Source organism: Canis lupus, chromosome 32 (assembly GCF_003254725.2).
Source record: "Canis lupus dingo isolate Sandy chromosome 32, ASM325472v2, whole genome shotgun sequence".
NCBI lineage: Eukaryota > Metazoa > Chordata > Mammalia > Carnivora > Canidae > Canis > Canis lupus.
Genome location: NC_064274.1, coordinates 32,179,286 through 32,201,960, shown reverse-complemented (window position 1 = coordinate 32,201,960; position 22,675 = coordinate 32,179,286). Strand labels below are relative to the sequence as shown.

Sequence of the window (22,675 nt, the reverse complement as noted above, 5' to 3'; positions counted from 1 at the left end):
ATTCATGAGAGATAGAGAGATAGAGATAGAGATAGAGATAGAGATAGAGATAGAGAGAGAGAGAAGCAGAGACACAGGCAGAGGGAGAAGCAGGCTCCATGCAGGAAGCCCAATGTGGGACTCAGTCCTGGGACTCCAGGATCACACCCCGGGCAGAAGGCAGGCGCTCAACTGCTGAGCCACCCAGGGATCCCCTGACAAGATACTTTAGGTTAATTCTTTCTTCAAGAGAATCTTGATCCATTAGGTTGCCTTTTTGTTATTGATGGTTTTCTAAGGCAACCTACTGAATGGGAGAATATATTTGCAAATGATATATCTGGTAAGGGGTTAATATCCAAAATATATAAAGAACTTATACAACTCAGCACCAAAAAAACAAAAATTCAATTAAAAAATGGGAACAGATCCTAAATAGATATTTTTCCAAAGAAGACATACAGATGGCTAACAGACACATGAAAAGATGCTCAACATCACTAATCACCAGGAAAATGCAAATCAAACCACAATGAAATACCACTTCATATCACTCAGAATGGCTAGTATCAGGGTGCACCTGGGTGGCTTAGTAGTTGAGGGTCTCTACCTTTGGCGCAGGTCATGATACTGGGGACCTGGGATCGAGTCCCGCATCAGGCTCCCTGGGGAGCCTGCTTCTCCCTCTTCCTCCCCACATTATACATTTCACATTCTTTCACATTCTTCTGCCTCTCTCTTTGTGTCTCTCATGAATAAATAAATAAAATCATAAAAAAAGAATGGCTAGTGTCAGAAAGGCAAAAAATAACAAGCGTTGATGAGGATGTGTAGAAAAGGGAACCTTCAGGCACTGCTGTTGGAAATGTAAATTGATGTAATTACCATGGAAAACAGTATGCAGGTTTTTTAAAAAATTAAAAATAGAAATACCATGTGATCTAATAATTCACTACTGGGTATTTAATCAAAGAAGACGAAAACACTATGCATAAAGATATATGCACCCCTATTTCTATTGGCAGCAATATTTATAATAGCCAAGATATGGAAGTAACCCAAGTGTCCATTGATAGATGAATAGATAAAGAAATTGTGGTATATATGAGAGAATATTACTCAGCCATAAAAAAGAATGAGATCTTGCCATTTGCAGCAATATAGATGGACTTAGAAGGTATTATGCTAAGTGAAAAAGTCAGAAAAAGACACCCAATGATTTCACTTATATGTGCAATCTACAAAAAAGACAAATAAACAAAAAGATAAACTCCTAAATACAGAGAAAAAAACTGGTGGTTGTCAGAGGGGAGGTGGGTGGGGGGATAGGCAAAATAGATAAATGGAATCAAGAGGTACAAACTTCCAGTTTTTAAATAAATGAGTCATAGAGATGAAAAGTACAGTATAGAGAATTTAGTTAATAATATTGTAATAACTTTATATGGTGACAGATGGTGGATACACCTATTGTGGGGAGCACAAAGTAATGTATGGAATTACTGAATCAGTATGTTGTACAACTGAAACTAATTTAATACTTAATTATACTTTAATTTTACTTATTTATTTTTTTTAAAGATTTTATATATTTATTCATGAGACACACACACACACACACACACACACACAGAGATAGGCAGAGGGAGAAGCAGGCTCCATGGAGGGAACCCGACATGGGACCTGATCCCAGGTCTCCAGGATCAGGCCCTGGGCTAAAGGCGGTGCTAAACCGCTGAGCCACCAGGGCTGCCCTAATTATACTTCAATTTTAAAAGGAATCTTGAGAGGTTAAGATATTTCATTTGTTTGCAACTTTTAAGGCAAGTATTTAATTCTGATCAAACTCATTAGCATAATCTACTTTGTAGTTCAATTCACCATTTTAAGAAATGTGTGCTAATAGATCCCAAATGAGCACAGTGTCTAAACTTTCAACGAAACTTATTGTATGGCAAAACTCTGAAGATGTAAAGAACTGTAGTTATTGTAATACTAATTTAGCAAGCTACAGGCATTGTCTTAGGTTTTTTGGATTTAATCTGATTGCTTTGTATATGAGTCCTTCTCACTTCCCACGAGGTGAAATTTTTAGAAATCTTATTTATTATTAAGCCAGGTGGTCTACAAAGTCTTAGCTCTCATTACCCTTCTGATTTTTCCTCCTAATCAGATCGAAATCTAGAACTCTTCCCTCAGGGATTCACTCTATTCGACTTTTTAAATTCCTCAATGGTTCCCCTTTTTCTCACTAATTAATTAATTTGATTCAACAGATATTTATTGAGTCCCTCCAATGCACCAGGATAACCAAAAGTCTTACTCACACAGAATGATTTTGGGAAAGGCAATCCACCAAGGACTGTGGGCATCTCTGCAAGTTCTTGCTAAGTGTGTCAAGAATACCAACCTCATTTCCCTTCTCCTGGGCTATTAATCAGGTTTGTATTTGTAGCAACCTTGAGGAATGAAGTAATGTCTCACTCTGGGACAAAAGCAGGTTTGCTATAAAAGCAGTGGCTTCCTCAAGATCAATGTTCTTGGCTTCAGCACAAACCCACCCACATCTACCTGGACTGCTCTGTATCACTCCTTTGTGACTTGGAGAACATGAGAAACTGATGTCTACATGATGCTCATGATGCTTGCTGTGCTTTCAAAAATAAAGTCCTTTATCTTTGGCCCAAGAGTCTCATGTCTTTTGCCGGCACCCATGGAAAAATAGCAGGCTAATATATTAACTTTAAAGAGAGTAAAAGAAATTCCCAGACCCTGAAACTTGATCTTCATTCCCAAGAATTTCATCACCCCTAAAAAAGGCCCTTACAAAGCAAAATTTTATGCAATCCTCTAAAAATCTGCCTTACCTAAAATAGAACAAAGGAAAAATGTTAACCATATTTGATGTAAATTTGTTTTCTTACTTCCTATAGTCTCTCAAATTTGAAGCCTGCACATTATAAATTTCACACTCTTTATAATTCTTAAAAATTAAGGTCTGTGACACTTTTCTTCCAACAATGCAAATTAACCAAAATTTCTAGGGTTTCTCCTATGTGTCAGGTCCTGCAGGAGATAAAGATGAATAAAACACAGTCCCAGCACTTTTAGTCCTCAGGGTTTAATACAGATGACAAACATAAATGTGTATCTCAAATACAAGATTGAGGGGGATCAGGTATGTTTGAATTCCAAGCAAAGAATGGATGAAGAATGGGGAAGGTGAGATTTAGTTAAGTTCTTGTTTGTTAAGAAGGCCAAATATGAGCTAAACACTGAAGGATAGGTAGGACTCCAACAAATGGAGAAAATGAGAGAGGCAAGGTCTGGGGAACAAGAAAAGTGGTACAAAGAGATGCATTCCAGAAGATGGGCTGGGATGAGAACACAGCAAGAGCAAAGGCACAAGAGGACGTTGCAGATCATGATTAGAGTTAGCAGGTGGCCCGGGGTGCATGGAGCACCACTGAGAGATGCTGAGTCCAGCTCAGTTCTGTTTTTTTTTTTTTTTCCAGTTCTAAGTACCCATAAATCTTGTAGAGAAATGAAGCTCTCTGTAAGAGGTGGGAAATGTGAGTCAAACTCAGGAGAGACATTTTCACAATATTAATTCTGCCAATCCATGAGCATGGAATATTTTTCCATCTCTTTGTGTCTTCCTCAATTTCTTTCAGAAGTGTTCAATAGTTTTGAGGGTATAGATCCTTTACATCTTACGCTTTTGGGTGCAATTGTAAATGGGATTGACTCCTTAATTTCTCTTTCTTCAGTCTCATTGTCATAAAGAACTTATTAAACTCAACACCAAAGAAACAAACAATCCAATCATGAAATGGGCAAAAGACATGAACAGAAATCTCACAGAGGAAGACATAGACATGGCCAACATGCACATGAGAAAATGCTCTGCATCACTTGCCATCAGGGAAATACAAATCAAAACCACAATGAGATACCACCTCACACCAGTGAGAATGGGACAAATTAACAAGGCAGGAAACAACAAATGTTGGAGAGGATGCGGAGAAAAGGGAACCCTCTTACACTGTTGGTGGGAATGTAAACTGGTGCAGCCACTCTGGAAAACTGTGTGGAGGTTCCTCAAAGAGTTAAAAATATACCTGCCCTACGACCCAGCAATTGCACTGTTGGGGATTTACCCCAAAGATACAAATGCAATGAAACGCCGGGACACCTGCACCCCGATGTTTATAGCAGCAATCGCCACGATAGCCAAACTGTGGAAGGAGCCTCGGTGTCCAACAAAAGATGAATGGATAAAGAAGATGTGGTTTATGTATACAATGGAATATTACTCAGCTATTAGAAATGACAAATACCTACCATTTGCTTCAACGTGGATGGAACTGGAGGGTATTATGCTGAGTGAAGTAAGTCAGTTGGAGAAGGACAAACATTATATGTTCTCATTCATTTGGGGAATATAAAAAATAGTGAAAGGGAATATAAGGGAAGGGAGAAGAAATGTGTGGGAAATATCAGAAAGGGAGACAGAACGTAAAGACTGCTAACTCTGGGAAACGAACTAGGGGTGGTAGAAGGGGAGGAGGGCGGGGGGTGGGAGTGAATGGGTGACGGGCACTGGGGGTTATTCTGTATGTTAGTAAATTGAACACCAATAAAAAATAAATTAAAAAAAACTCAGGAGAGAGAGAGATTAAGACTGGAGAAGAATTTGGGGATCATTCACATGGGGGTAACAATAGAAGCCACTGCACTAGATGAAAGGAAGCAAAGGTAGGATATGAAGAAGACATGGACTTCTAGAGAATGCCTCCTGTTGGGAACCAAATAGCAAAATAATGGCATCCAAAGAAATAGCTAGAAATGTGAGAATGGTGGAGACATGACACTAGGCAACAATTTCCACAGGAAGCCCCAGAGTAACCACTAGGAAGAGGGGATTAGATCAGGTGTTTGGAAAGTTCTTGTTGATCACCTAAATAGATATTTCAGAAGAAGGCAGACCAGAAAAAAATGGATGGGCAAGTGCTACACAAGTGAAAGGGATAAATATAGACTACTTTGAGAAGCACTGTGTTAAGGGAAGGAGAAAGACGGAATACAGTCTCAGGAGAAATGAACATTTCTTAAGAATCATTGGATGTGAACATGTGTGTAGGCCAAGGAGGTGTCAGAAGGCAAAAAAAAAAAAAAAAAAAAAAAAAAAAAAAGAAAAGAAAAAAGGTGAAAGAGAGGGAATATGAATGAAAAAAATAACAAAAGAAGTTTAAAAGGAGTTGGTTTAAGAAGTCAGAAGGAATAGACCTAGGTACAAGGTAGAATATTGTCTCTCTGAGGTAGAAGGGAAAGAGAAAACTTGAGAGTTCATCATGGATAACCCAGTATCCCAAGTCAAACAGATCAAGATCTGGAAGGTAAGGTGGCAGGAGTGAGTTCAGCTTGAAAAGGGGGATCCTGGATTGAAACAGGGGCTGTAGAGAATTGGAAAGACAGTCAGTTAAGGATGAATAAAAGAATCAGTGATGGTCCAGCTGTGGTTCATCAGCAATGGATCCTATCACAGAGTCAGCCAGGGGCTGTCTCAGTTAATCTACATCTGGAAAGTGTATACGGTAGAAGGAAGGAACATAATTCACGTCAAAAGTGCCTTTAAAAGTAGAGATAACCAGACAAACCATGAGAAACAACTAACTCTGGGAAATGAAGAAAGGGTTGCAGAAGGGGAGGTGGGTGAGGGGAAGGAGTAACTGGGCGATAGGCACTGAGGAGGGCATTTGATGGGATGAGCACTGGGTGTTAAACTATATGTTGGCAAGTCAAACTTCAATAAAAACAAAAACCAAGCAAACAAACAAACAAACAAACAAATTAGAGATAACCTTTTGAGCCAAGGCGTCCAGGCTCGGAGAGAGGCTGGAGGGCCTAGAAGTGGGCTCCTAGCCTGGGCAAACTGGAATGTCAGAGATGCCAATGATAATGAATGAAAAGGCTCTCTGTTCCTCCCTGTTCGACAGACAGCCGCATCTTCTGGTACAGTGCCAGCCACGACCCCGAGACACGATGGTGAAGGTCGGAGTTAACAGATTTGGCCATATTGGGCACCTGGTCACCAGGGCTGCTTTTAACTCTGGCAAAGTGGATATTGTCGCCATCAATGACCCCTTCATTGATCTCAACTACATGGTGTACATGTTCCAGTATGATTCTACCCACAGCAAATTCCACGGCACAGTCAAGGCTGAGAACGGGAAACTTGTCATCAACGGGAAGTCCATCTCCATCTTCCAGGAGCGAGATCCCGCCAACATCAAATGGGGTGATGCTGGTGCTGAGTATGTTGTGGAGTCCACTGGGGTCTTCACCACCATGGAGAAGGCTGGGGCTCACTTGAAGGGCGGGGCCAAGAGGGTCATCATCTCTGCTCCTTCTGCTGATGCCCCCATGTTTGTGATGGGTGTGAACCACGAGAAGTATGACAACTCCCTCAAGATTGTTAGCAATGCCTCCTGCACCACCAACTGCTTGGCTCCTCTAGCCAAAGTCATCCATGATCACTTCAGCATCGTGGAGGGCCTCATGACCACCGTCCATGCCATCCCTGCCACCCAGAAGACCGTGGACGGCCCCTCTGGGAAGCTGTGGTGTGACGGCCGAGGGGCTGCCCAGAACATCATCCCTGCTTCCACTGGCGCCGCCAAGGCTGTGGGCAACGTCATCCCTGAGCTGAACGGGAAGCTCACTGGCATGGCCTTCCGTGACCCCACCCCCAATGTATCAGTTGTGGATCTGACCTGCCGGCTGGAGAAAGCTGCCAAATATGACGACAACAAGAAGGTAGTGAAGCAGGCATCGGAGGACCCCCTCAAGGGCATTCTGGGCTACACTGAGGACCAGGTTGTCTCCTGTGACTTCAACAGTGACACCCACTCTTCCACCTTCGACGTTGGGGCTGGCATTGCCCTCAATGACCACTTCGTCAAGCTCATTTCCTGGTATGACAATGAATTCTGCTACAGCAACCGGGTGGTGGACCTCATGGTCCACATGGCCTCCAAGGAGTAAGAGCCTCCTGGACCACCAGCCCCAGCAAGAACAAGAGGAAGAGAGAGGCCCTCAGTTGCTGGGGAGTCCCTGCTCAACTTAATCCCCCAGCACACTGAGAATCTCCTGACCTCCAATTTACATCCTAGACCCCGAGGAAGGGGAGGGGCTTGGGGAGCCCTACCTTGTCATGTACCATCAATAAAGTATACTGTACTCAGCCAAAAAAAAAAAAAAGAAGATGAATGAAAAAGAGGAGGTAGCAGATTATATTTACACAAGTGTTCTCTAGGTTTGGGACCTGGGATTTAGAGTGGACCAGTGAGGACAGATCCTCAGTTGCAGCTGGGGCCAGCCTGATGACTGACACGGTGTTTAATCAAGTTCAGGCAGTCAGAGAAACCCTGGGGCATTTTACGACACTTTTTTAAACTGACTGTGTTTTATTGCTGTATATCAACTACCCAAATACTCTTTTGCAATGTTATTTTCATTAATATGTAAATTTCCCCTTATTCATTTTATTTATTGTTAAAGGAAATACATAATATAAATAGGTATCAAGAACTTTGAGTTGTTCTTAAGTCCTATCTTCAATTTTATTTAATTTCCAGTTTTGAAAATGAACCTAAATAAGTTTACTTAAGGCCCTGTGGTAGACTGCTTTCCATTTTTTTCTCAGTTGTAACTATGCTTTAATTTGTGGTTTTGTTTAATGTTGATCTTCCCCACTATAATAAATACTCCAATAGGGCAGGGCGTGTGTCTGTTTTGTTCCCTTCCACAGTCTGGAATATTTAGTACCTGGAATAATTCCTAGCACATATGAGGTACTCAAAAAGCATTTGTTTTCGTTAATTGTTTATAAAAGGAGATATTAACTGAATCTAGGCAACCTCTCTTAGTTGCTTAATCCTATGCTTTGCTTACTATATATTTGACAAATTGGAAATATTTCTTTTTATTTCAGGGATATCTGCAATGTTCAAAGAAAATAAGATTCCTCCTATTGTCTTTGTAAACTATTAAATTCTCTGCCTACACTCTTAAACAAGAAAAAATTCTAACTTTTAATCTATTTTCTAATCTTTTCCCTTCAGACTGATGTAAAATTTTCAGAATACTTCTCAGTGTTCATGGTCATCACTCTTTTTTTTCCCCTAAAGATTTTATTTATTTATTCATGAGAGACAGAGAAAGAGAGAGAGAGAGAGAGAGGCAGAGACACAGGTAGGGGGAGAAGCAGGCTCCATGCAGGGAGCCCAATGTAGGACTTGATCCCAGGAGTCCAGGATCACACCATGGGCTGAAGGCGGTGCTAAACCGCTGAGCCACCCAGGCTGCCCCAATGGTCCTCACTCTTAACAGGAATTCCCACACATTTATTACCCTATTGAATTATGAGAACATTATCTGATGTTTCTGAAATTGTGACAATGTTTACATCATAGTCTCTGGCTCAGAAAATGAATCAGTTAATTAAGATGTCAGCCCCAACAAATGTTTATGTCATTTACAGGATGGTCTTAACTGCCTGCAATTTAAGGGCCTGTTGGTTCTTTCTAGTGCCTCACTGCCACCCTCTTCTGGTCACACATAACAATACAGGCATGAGAGATTCCACTTAACCAGATGTATAACTTTGCTTAATAAAGAAAATGAATGCGACTCTACAGGACAAAAAAGAACCAAATCAATTTCAAGACTTATTAATAACCTAAGAAAGTGGAAAACTTTTGTGAAACATTAAAATTGTTTTGCTTATTATTTTCCTGAACCCCATTTCAGAAAAAGGTCAATCTTTTGAATTTCATTCTAGAAAAAAATTCACTAATCCATTGTTTCAAAATCTATGATGTTTCAACACAACAATGATAAAAATTTCACTTATATTATATATGTAGAAAGAGTTTGCTAACAGAATCAATAGTGTACATAGCATTGCAGGCCATTGCTTGGGAGAAAAAAAAAATCCAATAAACTATTAGAGGATTTTAGAATAGCTAAATAAATAAAAGGAATACTGATAGTTCAAATAACATTCATCACTTATTGATAAAATGCCAAATGAGTCCTTCACTTATAAGCAATGTAGTGGTTCTGAATATACATATATATATATATATATATGTGTGTGTGTGTATGTGTATATATATATATATATAACCTGAAGCTTTTGTTTATGCTGTTCTCTTGACTCCTAACTTATTCTCATTATACATCTTACAGCCAATGAATTCTGCTATCTTCTTGTAAACATGGTCTCTACTCTCTGTCACTTCTGTTTTTGCCTGTACTGGGTTCCCTCCATCTCTACTTGGGACTGTTAGCTTCCAGACCAGTTTTCCTGCCACCTATCTCTTCCCATGTTCCCACACTCTGTATTTCACACACTGCCAGATAGCTTCTTAAAAGCAGAATTAACCTTGTCACTTCCCTACTTAAAAATGTCTGCTGCCTGTCGGATGAAGTCCAAACATCTGAACTTGGCATGGAGAATCCAGGCTGCTGTGCTCAGCATGGCCTCTGCCACTTTGCACTTGCACTAAGTACCCTGGAAGAATGTCCCCCAGCACTCTGCTTTTGACTCTGGCAGAGCTTGGCACCAGGTTCTGTTGTACATCAGTTACTTAACTGTCTTTCAAGAGACTGATTCCTGAGGGTGGTGGTCAGTGTCACACTCATTCTTTTTCAAATCTTCACTGCACCGCTGGAGCTAGCTGTGTGACCAACATACAGTAGAAGCTCAATGCAGATTTGTGAATGGATGAATGAGTGAACGTTGCTCTCTTCATTATATCTAATGAAACTCTCAGTTTTCAAGTCTTAAATTATAATGCTATTTCTCTAAATCCTTTGTTGACTCTTTTCTAGCAGAATTCATAACTATAATAGTTTTTGTTCACATTACACTTAGCTATATGTATCGTCTCTTGTTCTAGGTTGTAAGTGCTAAAAGGCAACTAGTGAGAGTGAAAAGGCATAAGTTTTAGAAGCGGTTAACCCTGAGCTGTATCTCAGCCCTGCCATTCACTCTTTGTGTCATGTCTGACAGCTGACTTCAGCCTTTCTGAAATGAACCTTATATTCCCCATCTCTAAATGGAGTTAACACTACTTCCTCTTAAGATTAATGCAAACATTAAAACAGAAAGTGAAAACTCATGACACATACTAGACTTTTGCTAAATTTTAGTATTTGTTCCCTTTCCCTGAGGATGAACATCATACCTAATTTATATCTAGGTTTCCAGGGCTTCAAAAATACTCAGTTATGTGCTGAGTAAATAAATGAATTCCAGAATCAGAATTGTAGTTGGTAATAAATAACATAAGGATTACAGTCTTGTATCAAATTTTTCTCATTTTTATGTTTATAGTATCTAAAGTATACCAAAATCACATAATTTGAGGTAGAAACTTTTCTAATCTTTCAATTACACTTCCATTTGTACATTTTCCTTTATGTCATTATTGTAAAGTACATTTATGAAAAATTTAAATTAAAAGAAGTAATGTTTATTTTATATTTATTATATTTTTAGAAAGGGGGGGCAGAGGGAGAAGGAGAGAGAAAATCTTAAGCAGACTCCATGCCCAGTGCAGGGCCAGGTGTGGGGATCGATTTCACAACCTTGAGATCATGATCTGAGCTGAAATCAAGAGTTGGTCACTTAACAAAGTCACCCAGGTACCCCAAGAAGTAATGTTTATTTTTAATAAGATATGTATAATATTAAGGAAGAAAAGCAGAACATATCATTGTTCACTCAGTGTGACAGCTATGTTTAAAAAAAAAAGTCAATGAAGATCAATGACATTTTTTCCAGAAATAGAAAAAAATCCATCCTAAAATTCATGTAAAATCTCAGAAAGCCCAAATAGCCAAAGCAATCCTGAAAAAGAAGAACAAAGTTGGAGATTTCACACTTCCTAATTCTAAAACTTTCTACAAAGCTACAGTTATCGAAACAGTGTGGGGACACCTAGGTGGCTCAGTGGTTGAACATTTATCTTTGGCTCAGGTTATGATCCTGGAGTCCCAGGATGAAGTCTCACATGGATCCGGCTCCCCACAGGGAGCCTGCTTCTCCCTCTATGTCTCTGTCTCTCTCTCTGTGTCTCTCATGAATAAGTAAATAAAATCTTAAAACAAAACAGTGAGGCATTGGCATAAAGACAGACATCCAGACCAATGAAATAGCACAGAGAACTCAGAAATAAACCTTCACATATATGGTCATATGATTTCTAACAAGGATGTCAAGACCATTCAGTGGGGGAAAGAACAATCTTTTCAATAAATGGTATTGGAAAAACTGGATATCCACATGCAAAAGAATAAAGTTGGACCCTTACCTTACACCAGAAACAAAAACTAACTCAAAAACATCAAGCCTTAAACTATAAAAGTCTTAGAAGAAAACAGAAGAAAATCTTTATGATACTGAATTTTGCAGTGATTTCTTGGGTGTGATATCAAAAGTACAGATAACAAACAAAAACAAAAACCCAAATATGTTGGAGTACAAGAAATTTAAAAACCTCTGTGCATCAAAGTTCATATTAAACAGAGTGAAAAGGAAACCTATGGAAAGGGAAAAATATTTGTCAAACATATAGCTGACAAGGAGTTAATAAACAGAATATATAAAGAATTCCTACCACTCAACAGTAAGAATACAACCTAATTTAAAAAAAAGCAAAGGACTTGAATAGACATTTCTTCAAAGAAGATATGCAAATGGTCAATAAGTACATTAAAAGATGCTCAACATCACTAATAATTAGGGAATGCAAATAAAAATCAATGAGAAACCACTTCATATCTATTAGGATGGCTCCTGTGTGTGTGCGTGTGTGTGTGGGGGAACAGAAAATAAAAAAGTATTGGCCAGGATGTGGAGAAATCGGAATCTTAGCACACTGTTGGTGGGAATATAAAATGGTATTTCTGCTATGGAAGACATTACGGTGTTTCCTCAAAAAATTAAAAATAGAACTATCATATAATCCAGGAATTCCACTTCTGAGGACATATCCAAAATAACTGTAAGCAGGGATTTGCAGGGACATTTGTATACCATGTTCATACAACACTCACTTACAGTGGCCAAAAGGTAGAAGTAACTTATGTTTCCTTCAACAGATGAATAAACAAAATGGAATATTATTTAGGAATATTATTGCCATGCTATAGCATTTGGGAATATTATTTATATTAAATTAAATATTATTCAAAAAGGAAATTCTGACAAATGCTATAACATGGATAAATTTGAGGACATTATACAAAGTGAAATAAGCCAGTCTCAAAAAGACAATATTGCATGATTCTACTTACATGAGGTACCCCTAGTAGTTAAATTCATAGAGATAGAAAGTAGAATAGTGGTTGCAAGGGATGAGGGAAGAAGGAGAATGATAAGTTATCATTTGATAGGACAGAGTTTCAATCTTGCAAGATGAACAGAATTCTGTGGATAGATAGGAGTGATGGTAACATAACCATTGAAGGTAAATTAGTACCACTATACTGTACACTTTAAATGATTATGGTGGAAAATTTTATGTGTATTTTACCACAATTTTTTAAACATAAAATAATCAGAAAAAATTGTCAAAATATTAAGAGTCCAGCTCTCAGTAATACTTTTCAATTATTTCCCCCTTCTTTTAATAATTTCTACAATGACTGTGTGTAGCTATATAATTTAGGAAAAATAATTAATTCAAAAGTTTCATGTAGAAACATCCAAAACTGGTGTTCATAATTTTGATCCATTCCTAATTTAGAACTTTCTAGTTTAAAAAATATTAAACACAGAGGATTTTATTATAATAAAAGAATGGACAGCATAAGGAATAATCTCTACTCTTTATTTCTTGCATTATGTCATCGGCATTGTTGCATGATTGCTACTTGAAATATCCAGGTAAGAAACAGAGGAACTCACCTTCCTGAGTACCAAATGAGAGTGGAGAAGTTATAATTGGTCATTCCTGTTCACCACTTTAGAAACACATAGAGGAAAAATGTCAATCAAGGAAGACCAAATCCCGTCCAAAGTGTGTAATGGAACAAATCTCTCCCCTCATTCCCTTAAATAGAGGTAGGGTTTCAAATCTCTCCTTAGACATTTTAGAAACCTCACTATCAGAGGTCTAAATAATCAGGGGTGGTACTGACAATTTTGTAATGAAGAAATTATGAAATAAAGAGATTTTGCTGAAAAACCTTTCTGAATGATATTTTATCTTGAAGTTCTGAACTTCTACTCAGTAACTTGAAAAAAAAATCTATTTATTACTTTTTGAGGATTACCAGAAAAAGAAAATCCTCCTGGTTATTTTTTATAAATATTTTGCTAAATGAGTTTGCAATAATAATTACTACTTTTTCATATGCTAGAAATAGCAATATATTACATATCATAAAGTGCTTTACATTTTCAACTACCTTGAAAAATCTCTCAAGGTGCAGCTTATGCTTGTAAGCCCCTGAACCACTGGTTCTAAGTGAGCAGCCTCCTGACCATTGCCATTTTTGGACTTTGCTTTTACCTTCCTTGTTTAATTTGCATACCTCTCCCTAATCTTTGAATCTTATGTCATCACCCTCTGCCTCTCACTGTTAATGCCAACTACCAGCTCCTAGGACATTTTAGATTCCGCATCACTGTTACTCTCTCTAAACACCTCTATTTTTGGATATTTCAACAATTATTTAGTGATTAGGGACTCTTGGTTTCTTGAAATCCTTCCCTCTGAAGATCTTGTCCTTCACCTAACCTCAGGCATTCACTTTCAAGGTCATACTGCCTAGACTTTATTTTTAGCAAAAATAACAACTCTTTCATGCTCTCAAATTCATGTATCCAACTTTCTGTCCAATACCATCCATCTTGTCTTCTTTTACTCTCCCAAATCCAACAATCCTAAAATCCCACTGGGACCTATATAATCCATTGATCCTACCCTTTCTATGGGTCCACACCAACTTGAGGTCCTCTCTCCCCCTTTTACCCAGTTTAATTTCCGTGGTCAATCATGATAATCACCACATGCATACACTTTTGATTCCCTTGTTTTTAATATGTGCATGTCAAAATCATAACTCCAGTTAAATACAACTTTTACACAGCTGAACAATGCTGGAGAAAAAAATAACCATGCCCCCTGATTTAAATTTCTGACTCTAAAACTCAGTGATGCCAATAATAGTGCCCGGCAATCATACTGTGATTTTCAGGTCCTTCCACTCTTAGTGGCCTATTTCATGCTTTCTCTCCCTTTGTCCTCTACTCTCATTCTCAGCAATCAGAAGAGGACTTCCACAGACTCCCACTCACCTCTACCAATCTAACAACAGCTGCATCCCATATTCTGACCTTCTATTTGCTTTCAGAGATAAGTCATCCATTCTCTTATCCAGAACCAGTCACTCCATTCAAACAATAATTCCACCTTTCTTCCTATTCAATCTCATTGCTGAATTTTCTCTTCTGAGTTTTTGCTCTCCATTGGTTCATTCTGATGTTTACAAACATGCCATTATTTCTCCCATCTTAGAAGTCTCTTGACTTCGCTTCCATCCATAGCTATTGCCCTTTGCAGCATAGTTCCTTGAGAGAATTGCTCCTACTTGAGCTTTCAACCTGTCTCTTCCCATTTTCTCTTAAATGTACTTCAATCAGACTTCTGCTCCATTACTCCACTGAAACTGCCCTTGTCAAAGTCACCGGTAAACTTCAATTGCAACACCCAATGGTCAATTCTCACTCCTCTTCCTTGGTAACCTACCAACAGCATGTGACACAGACCCTTCCTCCTCTATTGTCCATCAGTACACTACACTCTCAGGGGTACCTGGGTGACTGAGTCAGTTATTCATCTGCATTAGGCTCCAGTCATGATCCCGGAGTCCTGGGATGAGCCCATCATCAGGCTCCTTGCTCAGCAGGGAGCCTGCTTCTCCCTTTCCCTCTGCCTGCTGCTCTGCCTGCTTGTGCTCTATCAAATGAATAAATAAAATCTTTTTTAAAAAAAGGGATACCACACTCTCTTGATGTTTATTCCTCTACCTCACTGATCTCTCCTTCTCTGCCATTTTGGCTGGTTCATCCTCTTCTCCTAGACTCCTTAATGTTGAAATGTGCAAAGGCTCAGTCTCTGACCCTGTTCTCTTTCTTATCTAAATCTACTCCTTGGTAATCTCATTCAGTTCATAGTTGTAAATATCATGTATTGGCTGACAATCACCAACTTTGTATCTCCAGTCCAAACTTCAACTGTCAAAAACTCTTGAAATTTTCAGATGCATATTTTCAACTGTTTATTGGATACCTGTGCTTGGATATCCAGTAAACATCACATTCTCAACATGTTCACTTTGAACTCCCAATCAGTCTTAGTTAATGACTCTACCTTTCCAGGAAAGTGAAATGAAAGGCCAGCTCTTAGATGAGCTGTGCATTCATAAGAGGCTGAATGGGAACAGATAGGGACACAGAATCTAAAGGGACACATCTTTTTTTTCCCCAAATTTTTATTTGAATTCTAGTTAGTTAACATACAGTGCAATATTGGTTTCAGGAGTAGAATTCAGTGATTCATCACTTATATACAACACCCAGTGCTCAACATAACAAGGGCCCTCCTTAATATCCATCTCCCCATCCAGCCCATCCCCCACCCAGCTCCTTTCTGCAACCCTCAGTGTGTTCTCTATCGTTAAGAGTCTTTTATGGTTTGTTTCCTACCCTTCTCTTTTTTTCCCTGAAGGAATACATCTTTTGGAGAAAACTTGGCAAGGGGGAACTCCCTGGCTCCCTCATGTTCACTCAGCCTTTCACACTCTGTGCATGTGCAGCTGTGGTCTAAAAAGCTTTTCCTTGACAACTGTGATTTGGGGAATGAGTGTGTTGAGATACTGTAAGACTTCTGAAATCTATGTTGCATAATAAGTAGCACTTTTCTTTTCTTTCACTGTAACTTGCTTTTTCATACACAGTGGCTTCTGGCTCACAAGTGAGAGGTATTACCAGTCTACTGGAGGTCTTCCAATAGGCTCCATCAAGTATTTGGGTCATGAAAATCCTGAAGATTTTAGGATAGTGGTCTCTGATGTATTTTTAAAGATCTAGATTTTGAAACATTTCATTATAATGAGTGCAAAATGGTATTATTTAAAAATTTGGAGAAAAAATACAGTAAAAAAGAAAATAAGAATTACCCATAGTCCCACTAAGAAATAAGCACTATACAGCCACTCTGGAAAACAGTGAGGAGGTTCCTCAAATAGTTAAAAATAGAGCTAACCTATGACCCAGGAATGCACTATTGCATATTTACACCAAATATACAGATGCAGTGAAACAATGGGATGCCTGCACCCCAGTGTTCATAGCAACAATGTCCACAATAGCCAAACTGTGGAAGGAGCCACGATGTCCTTTGACAGATGAACGGATATTAAATATGTGATACAGGGATGCCTGGGTGGCTTTGTGGTTGAGCATCTGCTTTTGGCTCAGGTCATGATCCCAGAGTCCTGGGATCGAGTCCAGCATCAGGCTCACTGCAGGGAGCCTGCTTCTCCCTCTGCCTATGTCTGCCTTTCTGTGTGTGTATCTCTCATAAGCACCCCCCACCAAAAACTATATATATATACACATACACACACAATGTAATACTACTCAGCCATCAGAAAGGATGCATACTTACCATTTACATTGATGTGGATGGAACTGCAGGGCATTATGCTGGGTGAAGTAAGTCAATAAGAGAAAGACAATTATCATACGGTTTCACTCACATGTGGAATATAAGAAATAGTGAAAGGGTTCATAAGGGAAGGGGGGGAACTGAGTGGGGAAGAATTAAAAAGGAAAACAAACCATAAGAGACTCCTCACTCTGGGAAACAAAGGGTTGCAGAAGGGGAGGAGAGTGGGGGGTATAGGGTAACTGCACGAGCAGCACTAAGGAGGGCACTTGATGAGATGAGCACTGGGTTTGCCAACATATAGTTGAAAAATTGAATTTAAATAAAATTAAATAAAAAGAAATAAGCACTATAAAATTTTGATATCGTTTCTCTGCATAGATATGTTTATATGTTTGTTATATATACACATATATCTTCATATTTATAATAAACTTTTTAAAAGTGTAAGTTTTCAAAACTTAACTAAGTATTCTTTGACAACAATTGAGCACTCTGATTTTTGCCTCTTAATTGAGGTGCTTAAGTGTAGTCAGAGTGATTTAACAAAACACTGTGACACTGAACATATTTTAGTGACACTTCCTTTCACTCATGTCTTATGGTTAACTTAAGCATGCTTTCTGCATGTATCATCTTCCATTTTTCTTTCAGCCTTGCTTTGGAACTAGACATTCTCACCACTCTGCTGCCCCCTTTACATTCCATCTAATACAAGTGACTAATAATCCCAGTAGCCATCCCTCATCAGTGAATATTAATGTTTATCAAAACTTATCCTAGGAAAAGGTTTCTCATACTGTGTCTAGGACAAGCATAATGTAAATGTAGCAGGATGGAAGAGACTGGAGTGGGGCCAGAACCTCCTCTGGAGCTATTCATTTACATCAGGAAGGTACATTGAAGAGCAGACACATCTGCAGCTACTATAGACACAGATAAGGAAAATCTTGTCTGGCAAGTATGTCATCTCACTCAAAAGAGCTATTATTGGACAAATGGCATAGTTGTAGTAAACAGCTAGAATTAGATATGGAGGAAGTATATAGAAATGAGGTAGAATAATGAAGCCATGCTAATGACAACGTAGCAAAGAAATGGAAATAATTATTACCATTTATTGAACAAATACTGCTGATAATAGTACCTGACTCACTGTAATGACTATTAAATTAAAAAATATATATAAGTCTTGTAGCAAAAAAAAGAAAGGACAAAACTGACTCTAACAGGGGTAATCAATTTATCAGAGCAAAAGCATCCTGTATCATAGGATAGCACTTATACTTGATAAAAGTAGCCTAGAATAGATCTTTTTTTCTTTTTTGACTAGACAGTAAAAACTTAAAAAAAAATAACATAATAGCACAAAAGCAAAAACTAGGCCATGCTATGGACAAGCTGCTTTAAAATGTGAGCCTGTTAATACAGAATATATAGTATTCCTTTTGGGAATCCTTATATATATTTAAATGGAGCAAAAATTCTGGATTTTTTTTTAAAAACAATACCAAATTAGAAGAGGCATTTGCCAAGGCCCAGAGCCTCTTAAATGTCTCAACCTCCTACTGTCTCTAGTGGAGTAGATATCATTATATATGTGTGGAGAAGTGGATGCAATTCTTCAAGTGTTGAGTTGATGGATTTATTTTTTTATTTATTCCGGGGAAAAATTACATCCTTTGTGAGCTAGGGAGCTTTAGGTAGTGCTAAGTCTCATTTAAACAAAAGAAATAGGGCAGAAAAGTAGGAATCCAAGAAATTTTTATTTAGCAAATTCATATTAGTTATCTACAATGTGTCGTGCACTGGGCTAGGAAATGGGAATTCAGATAGAAGACATATCTTACTTTTCCAAATGGTTACTGCAAAATGTTCTGGGGTAGAAGAATGTTCTGGGTCCTAGGAAATGTCTAATCCAACAGGACAAAGGCTAGAGGCTGAGGAGATCAGGATATGCCTTGAGATGTTGAGGGCCTAAACCAATAATTAATAGATATGGGTAGTTCTCAAAGATATTTATGAAATCAATGTAACTTTAAAATTGATTAGACATTGTTGGTAAAGAAATAAGGGGTGTAGAGAGCCCCACGTGTTGAGCTTGAGCAAGTACATGGCTTTTAGTGCCAGATATCAATGTAAAAAAATACTGATGGGAGGTGGTAAATGGGTCTACTGTTGAAAATGTTATATGTGAGATGCCTGTGGGATGCAGAATAGAGAAATTTAGTAATAGATGTTTACACTTGGATGTAAGAGTCCAGAACTCTGGGAGAAGAAACACAGGGGCCTTAGTGTAACCTGGTATAAGTGCAGCAACGGGCACTCATCCAATGTGAATATGCAGCAAGAGAAAGAGGAAGCAGAGAGCAGAATGTAGTAAATGAAGTGGGCAGAGAAAGAAAATATAAAAGGGAACTGTAGCCAGAGAAGTAGGAGAAAAGTCAGAAATGCAAGGGGATATGGAAACCAAAAAAGAAAATTTGCAGAAGTCAACAGTGTCAAAATTGTAAAAAGAGAGAAAGATGAAGTCTAAAAAGTGACCTCTGGATTTGGATTAAGTAATGAGAGGTCATTTTATTGAGTGAAAACATATTTAAAGAATATGTCTCAAGAAATTCCTAAGGAGAGCTACAAAGATGACGTGCTTTGCTACATCTACCTTAAAAGGCTGGAGCCTGCAGCCTGGAATTAATTGGGGAGGGGTGTTTCTGTCTGCTTCTCAGCTGCTGACAAGCTGGGCCTTTAGAAGCTCCACCTAGGGACACCTGGGTGGCTCAGTGGTTGAGCTTGAGTGTTTGCCTTTGGCTCAGGGTGTGATCCCGGAGTGGGGACCACGCCCTGAGCTGAAGGAAGTCCCACATCGGGCTCCTTGCGTGGAACCTGCTTCTCCCTCTGTCTCTCTTTCACTCTGTCATTAATAAATAAATAAAACCTTAAAAAAAAAAAGAAGCTCCACTAATTCCTGGTGTCCTCCCAGTCTCTCTTGCCCACTGGGGAATAGGGGAGGAGGAGTGGCAGGGAATCTGGGCCCAAAAGGCTTCAGATGTTTCTTATTAAATAATCTGCAACTTTTGGAGATGTGAATCAGACCTGATGAATATCTCAGAAGAGGTGCTATTCACTCACATTTTATTATCCCTCGCACTAACTCGGTACATGATTTAGGGAAGCAAATTTCTGGGTAGGAATATAGTTATCTTGGAAAATGATGACTGATAGCAGCCAAGCTTTAACCAGAGATTAAGTCATTTCAAACAAATGGTCAAATAAAAGGACATATGATGAGGCTCTAAGCATTTTTTTAAAAGATTTTATTTATTTATTCATGAAAGATACACACACACACATAGAGAGAGAGAGAGAGAGAGAGAGAGAGAGAGGCAGAGACACAGGCAGAGGGAGAAGCAGGCTCTGTGCAGGGAGCCCCATGCGGGTCTCGATCCCGGGTCTCCAGGATCATGCTCTGGGCTGAAGGCAGCGCTAAACTGCTGAGCCACCCAGGAATTCCCTCTAAGAATTTTTTTATAGAAAAGAAAAAAAACTATGAACAGACAAGACTTTTATTGAAGACTTTGCATATTTTCTAGTGCTTATAATGCACTAGTGGAGAATGTACCACAGTAACTAGATGCGCTAGGGTTAAGATTCTAAGCCATATTTTCTGGCCAAGCCAATGACATGATATACTTTGAGGTACAATAATATGTGCAAAGATACGGCAAAAATGAATGTAAATACAACACGTATATGTATAAATGTATGAATCCAGGTTATGGGAATTCAAGAGAATGAGAAACAAATTAGGAAATTATTAGCATACATATCAAGTAAAGTTCCCATTCCTCTTTCCCTTCTTTCTTCCTTTCTTCAAAATAGAAGTATACGTTGACTGCAGTAAAAACTATGGCTTAGACAGAAGCGATTTATGCAAGAAAAATCAACTGATAGTATTTCAATTGGTTTTTCTATGTTTTCTGACTCTCCTATGTTCATTCACTCTAGCACTGAGACTCAATCCTCTTTTTCAAATAGCTAGTTATTTGTATGCCAAGTAAATAAAGGTAAGATTTATCTTCCAAAGACTGCACAGTTGTAGTTACTGTATAGCAGCATAGTTTTATTTAACACATTCTATTAGTTTTGTCAAAAAGTAATATATAAGTATGTTATAAAAAGTTAGGGTAAAAATACATATACAGACATAGAAAAAAGAAAATGAAAAATTAGTCACTGTAAGACAATAACCACTTTTAGAATATTTGTGAATTTATATCTATCTATATCTATATTTTATATGTATTACATAATTGTAAGTATAATAGTTCATTGACCCTGAATCTGTTTTTGACTCAGAATTTTAAAAATATTTTATTTATTTATTTGAGAGAGACAAACAAAGATAGCAAGAGAGAACACAAGCAGGGAGAAGAGGGAGAAGTAGGTCTCCAGAGCAGGGAGCCTAATGCAGGGCTTGATCCCAGCACCCTCAGATCATGACCTGAGCTGAAAGCAGATGCTTAATTGACTGAGTCATCTAGATTCCCCTCACTTAGCATTTTCTACGCTGGTATTATTATTCATCTTGTCTTACAGATATACAGTAGTTCCCCCCCCCCATCCTTAGGGGATACATTCAAGACCACGGATGCCTGAAGCCATATTGAAACCTATATATACCATATTTTTTCCTATACATACATACATAAAGTTTAATTTATAAATTAAGCACAGGAAGAGATTAACAACAACAATAAAATAAAACAGTTACAACAACATACTGTTAATAAAACATGTGAATGTGGTCTCTCTCAAAATATCTTAGTGTACAGGTATAACTTGAAGATATTTTGGGTCCAGTTTTAGACTACCATATTAAAGCAAATATTGCAATAAAACGAGTCAAATAAACTTTTTGGTTTCCCAGTGCATATAAAAGTTATTTTTACACTATAGTCTATTAAGTGTGCAATAGCATTATGCCTAAAAAAATGTACATACCTTGCTGAAAAAAATACTTTATTACTGGAAAATGCTAATCATCATCTGAGCTTTCAGTAAGTTGTAATCACTCATCACAGATCACCATAACAAACACAATGATAATGACAAAGTTTGAAACATTGAGAGAATTACCAAAATGTGACACAGAGACACAAAGTGAGCAAATGCTATTGGAAAAACTGTGCCAAAAGACTTGCTTGACTCAGGGTGCCTTAAACCTTCAGATAGCAAAAACATCAGTATCTGTAAAGTGCAATAAAGTGATGACAATAAAATGAGATATGCCTGTACCATACTCACCGTTCTTCTTCTTGTGGTGATATGAGCCAGTAAAAAGCCTATGTGAGGAGAGTAAGAGAGGTGAATGATGCAGGCATATGACGAAGTGTCAGAAGGAAGATCATCTGCTTCTGGTGATGGTTGATGGCAGATAACTGAAACCACGGAAAGCAAAACCACGGTTAAGGGAGGGAGTACTATACTATAATTTGCTTAACCTTTCCCTTTTGTTAGAATGCTTACAATTCTTATCATAAATACCTTTATGATAAACACCTTTGTGAATTTTCTCTATAATAAGAATTATATCCTTCCAAGAATGGATTCCTCAAAAGAAATTGCCAGTATGGTCATTTTTAAACGGCCATTGACACACTTCATGATACATTAATGACCCTTGACCTAGATGATGTTTATGGTCCCACTCTCTTCTTCACCCTTTCCTCATACCACCCCTCCCTGCCTTTCAAAGATATCAGTGTCTGGGTGAAGCAGGTTGAGTAGAACTCTATAGTGCTTACTCTGGGATGATTCATCATCTTTATGATTCCTCTTTTTTTTTTTTTTTTAGATTTATTTGTTTATTTTAGAGAGAGAGAGCAAGCCAGGGAAGGGGCAGAGGCAGAGAATCCCAAGCAGGTTCCACACTGAGTGCAGAGACC

General features: G+C 38.3%; 2 protein-coding genes across 20 annotated transcripts in view; one reads left to right on the top strand and one right to left on the bottom strand.

Annotated features, from left to right (window-relative positions):
• The window catches only part of ALPK1 (alpha kinase 1), a 136,096-nt gene that overhangs the window by 103,045 nt on the left and 10,376 nt on the right, over positions 1 to 22,675 (bottom strand). For 16 of the 19 annotated variants that reach the window (XM_025465929.3, XM_025465938.3, XM_035709798.2 and 13 more), the window contains one exon: positions 22,035 to 22,168. The gene's annotated coding sequence lies outside the window, so the exon portion shown is untranslated. Of the gene's footprint in view, positions 1 to 12,961; positions 13,018 to 16,730; positions 16,769 to 22,034; positions 22,169 to 22,675 lie in introns of all 19 variants that reach the window. The other 3 variants (XM_049104848.1, XM_049104849.1, XM_049104841.1) reach the window with 3 other exon arrangements.
• On the top strand, positions 5,733 to 7,101 carry LOC112671671 (glyceraldehyde-3-phosphate dehydrogenase-like). Its single transcript, XM_025465946.2, has one exon. The coding sequence runs from the start codon at positions 5,920 to 5,922 to the stop codon at positions 7,024 to 7,026; it is 1,107 nt and encodes a 368-aa protein (XP_025321731.2). The 5' UTR covers positions 5,733 to 5,919; the 3' UTR covers positions 7,027 to 7,101.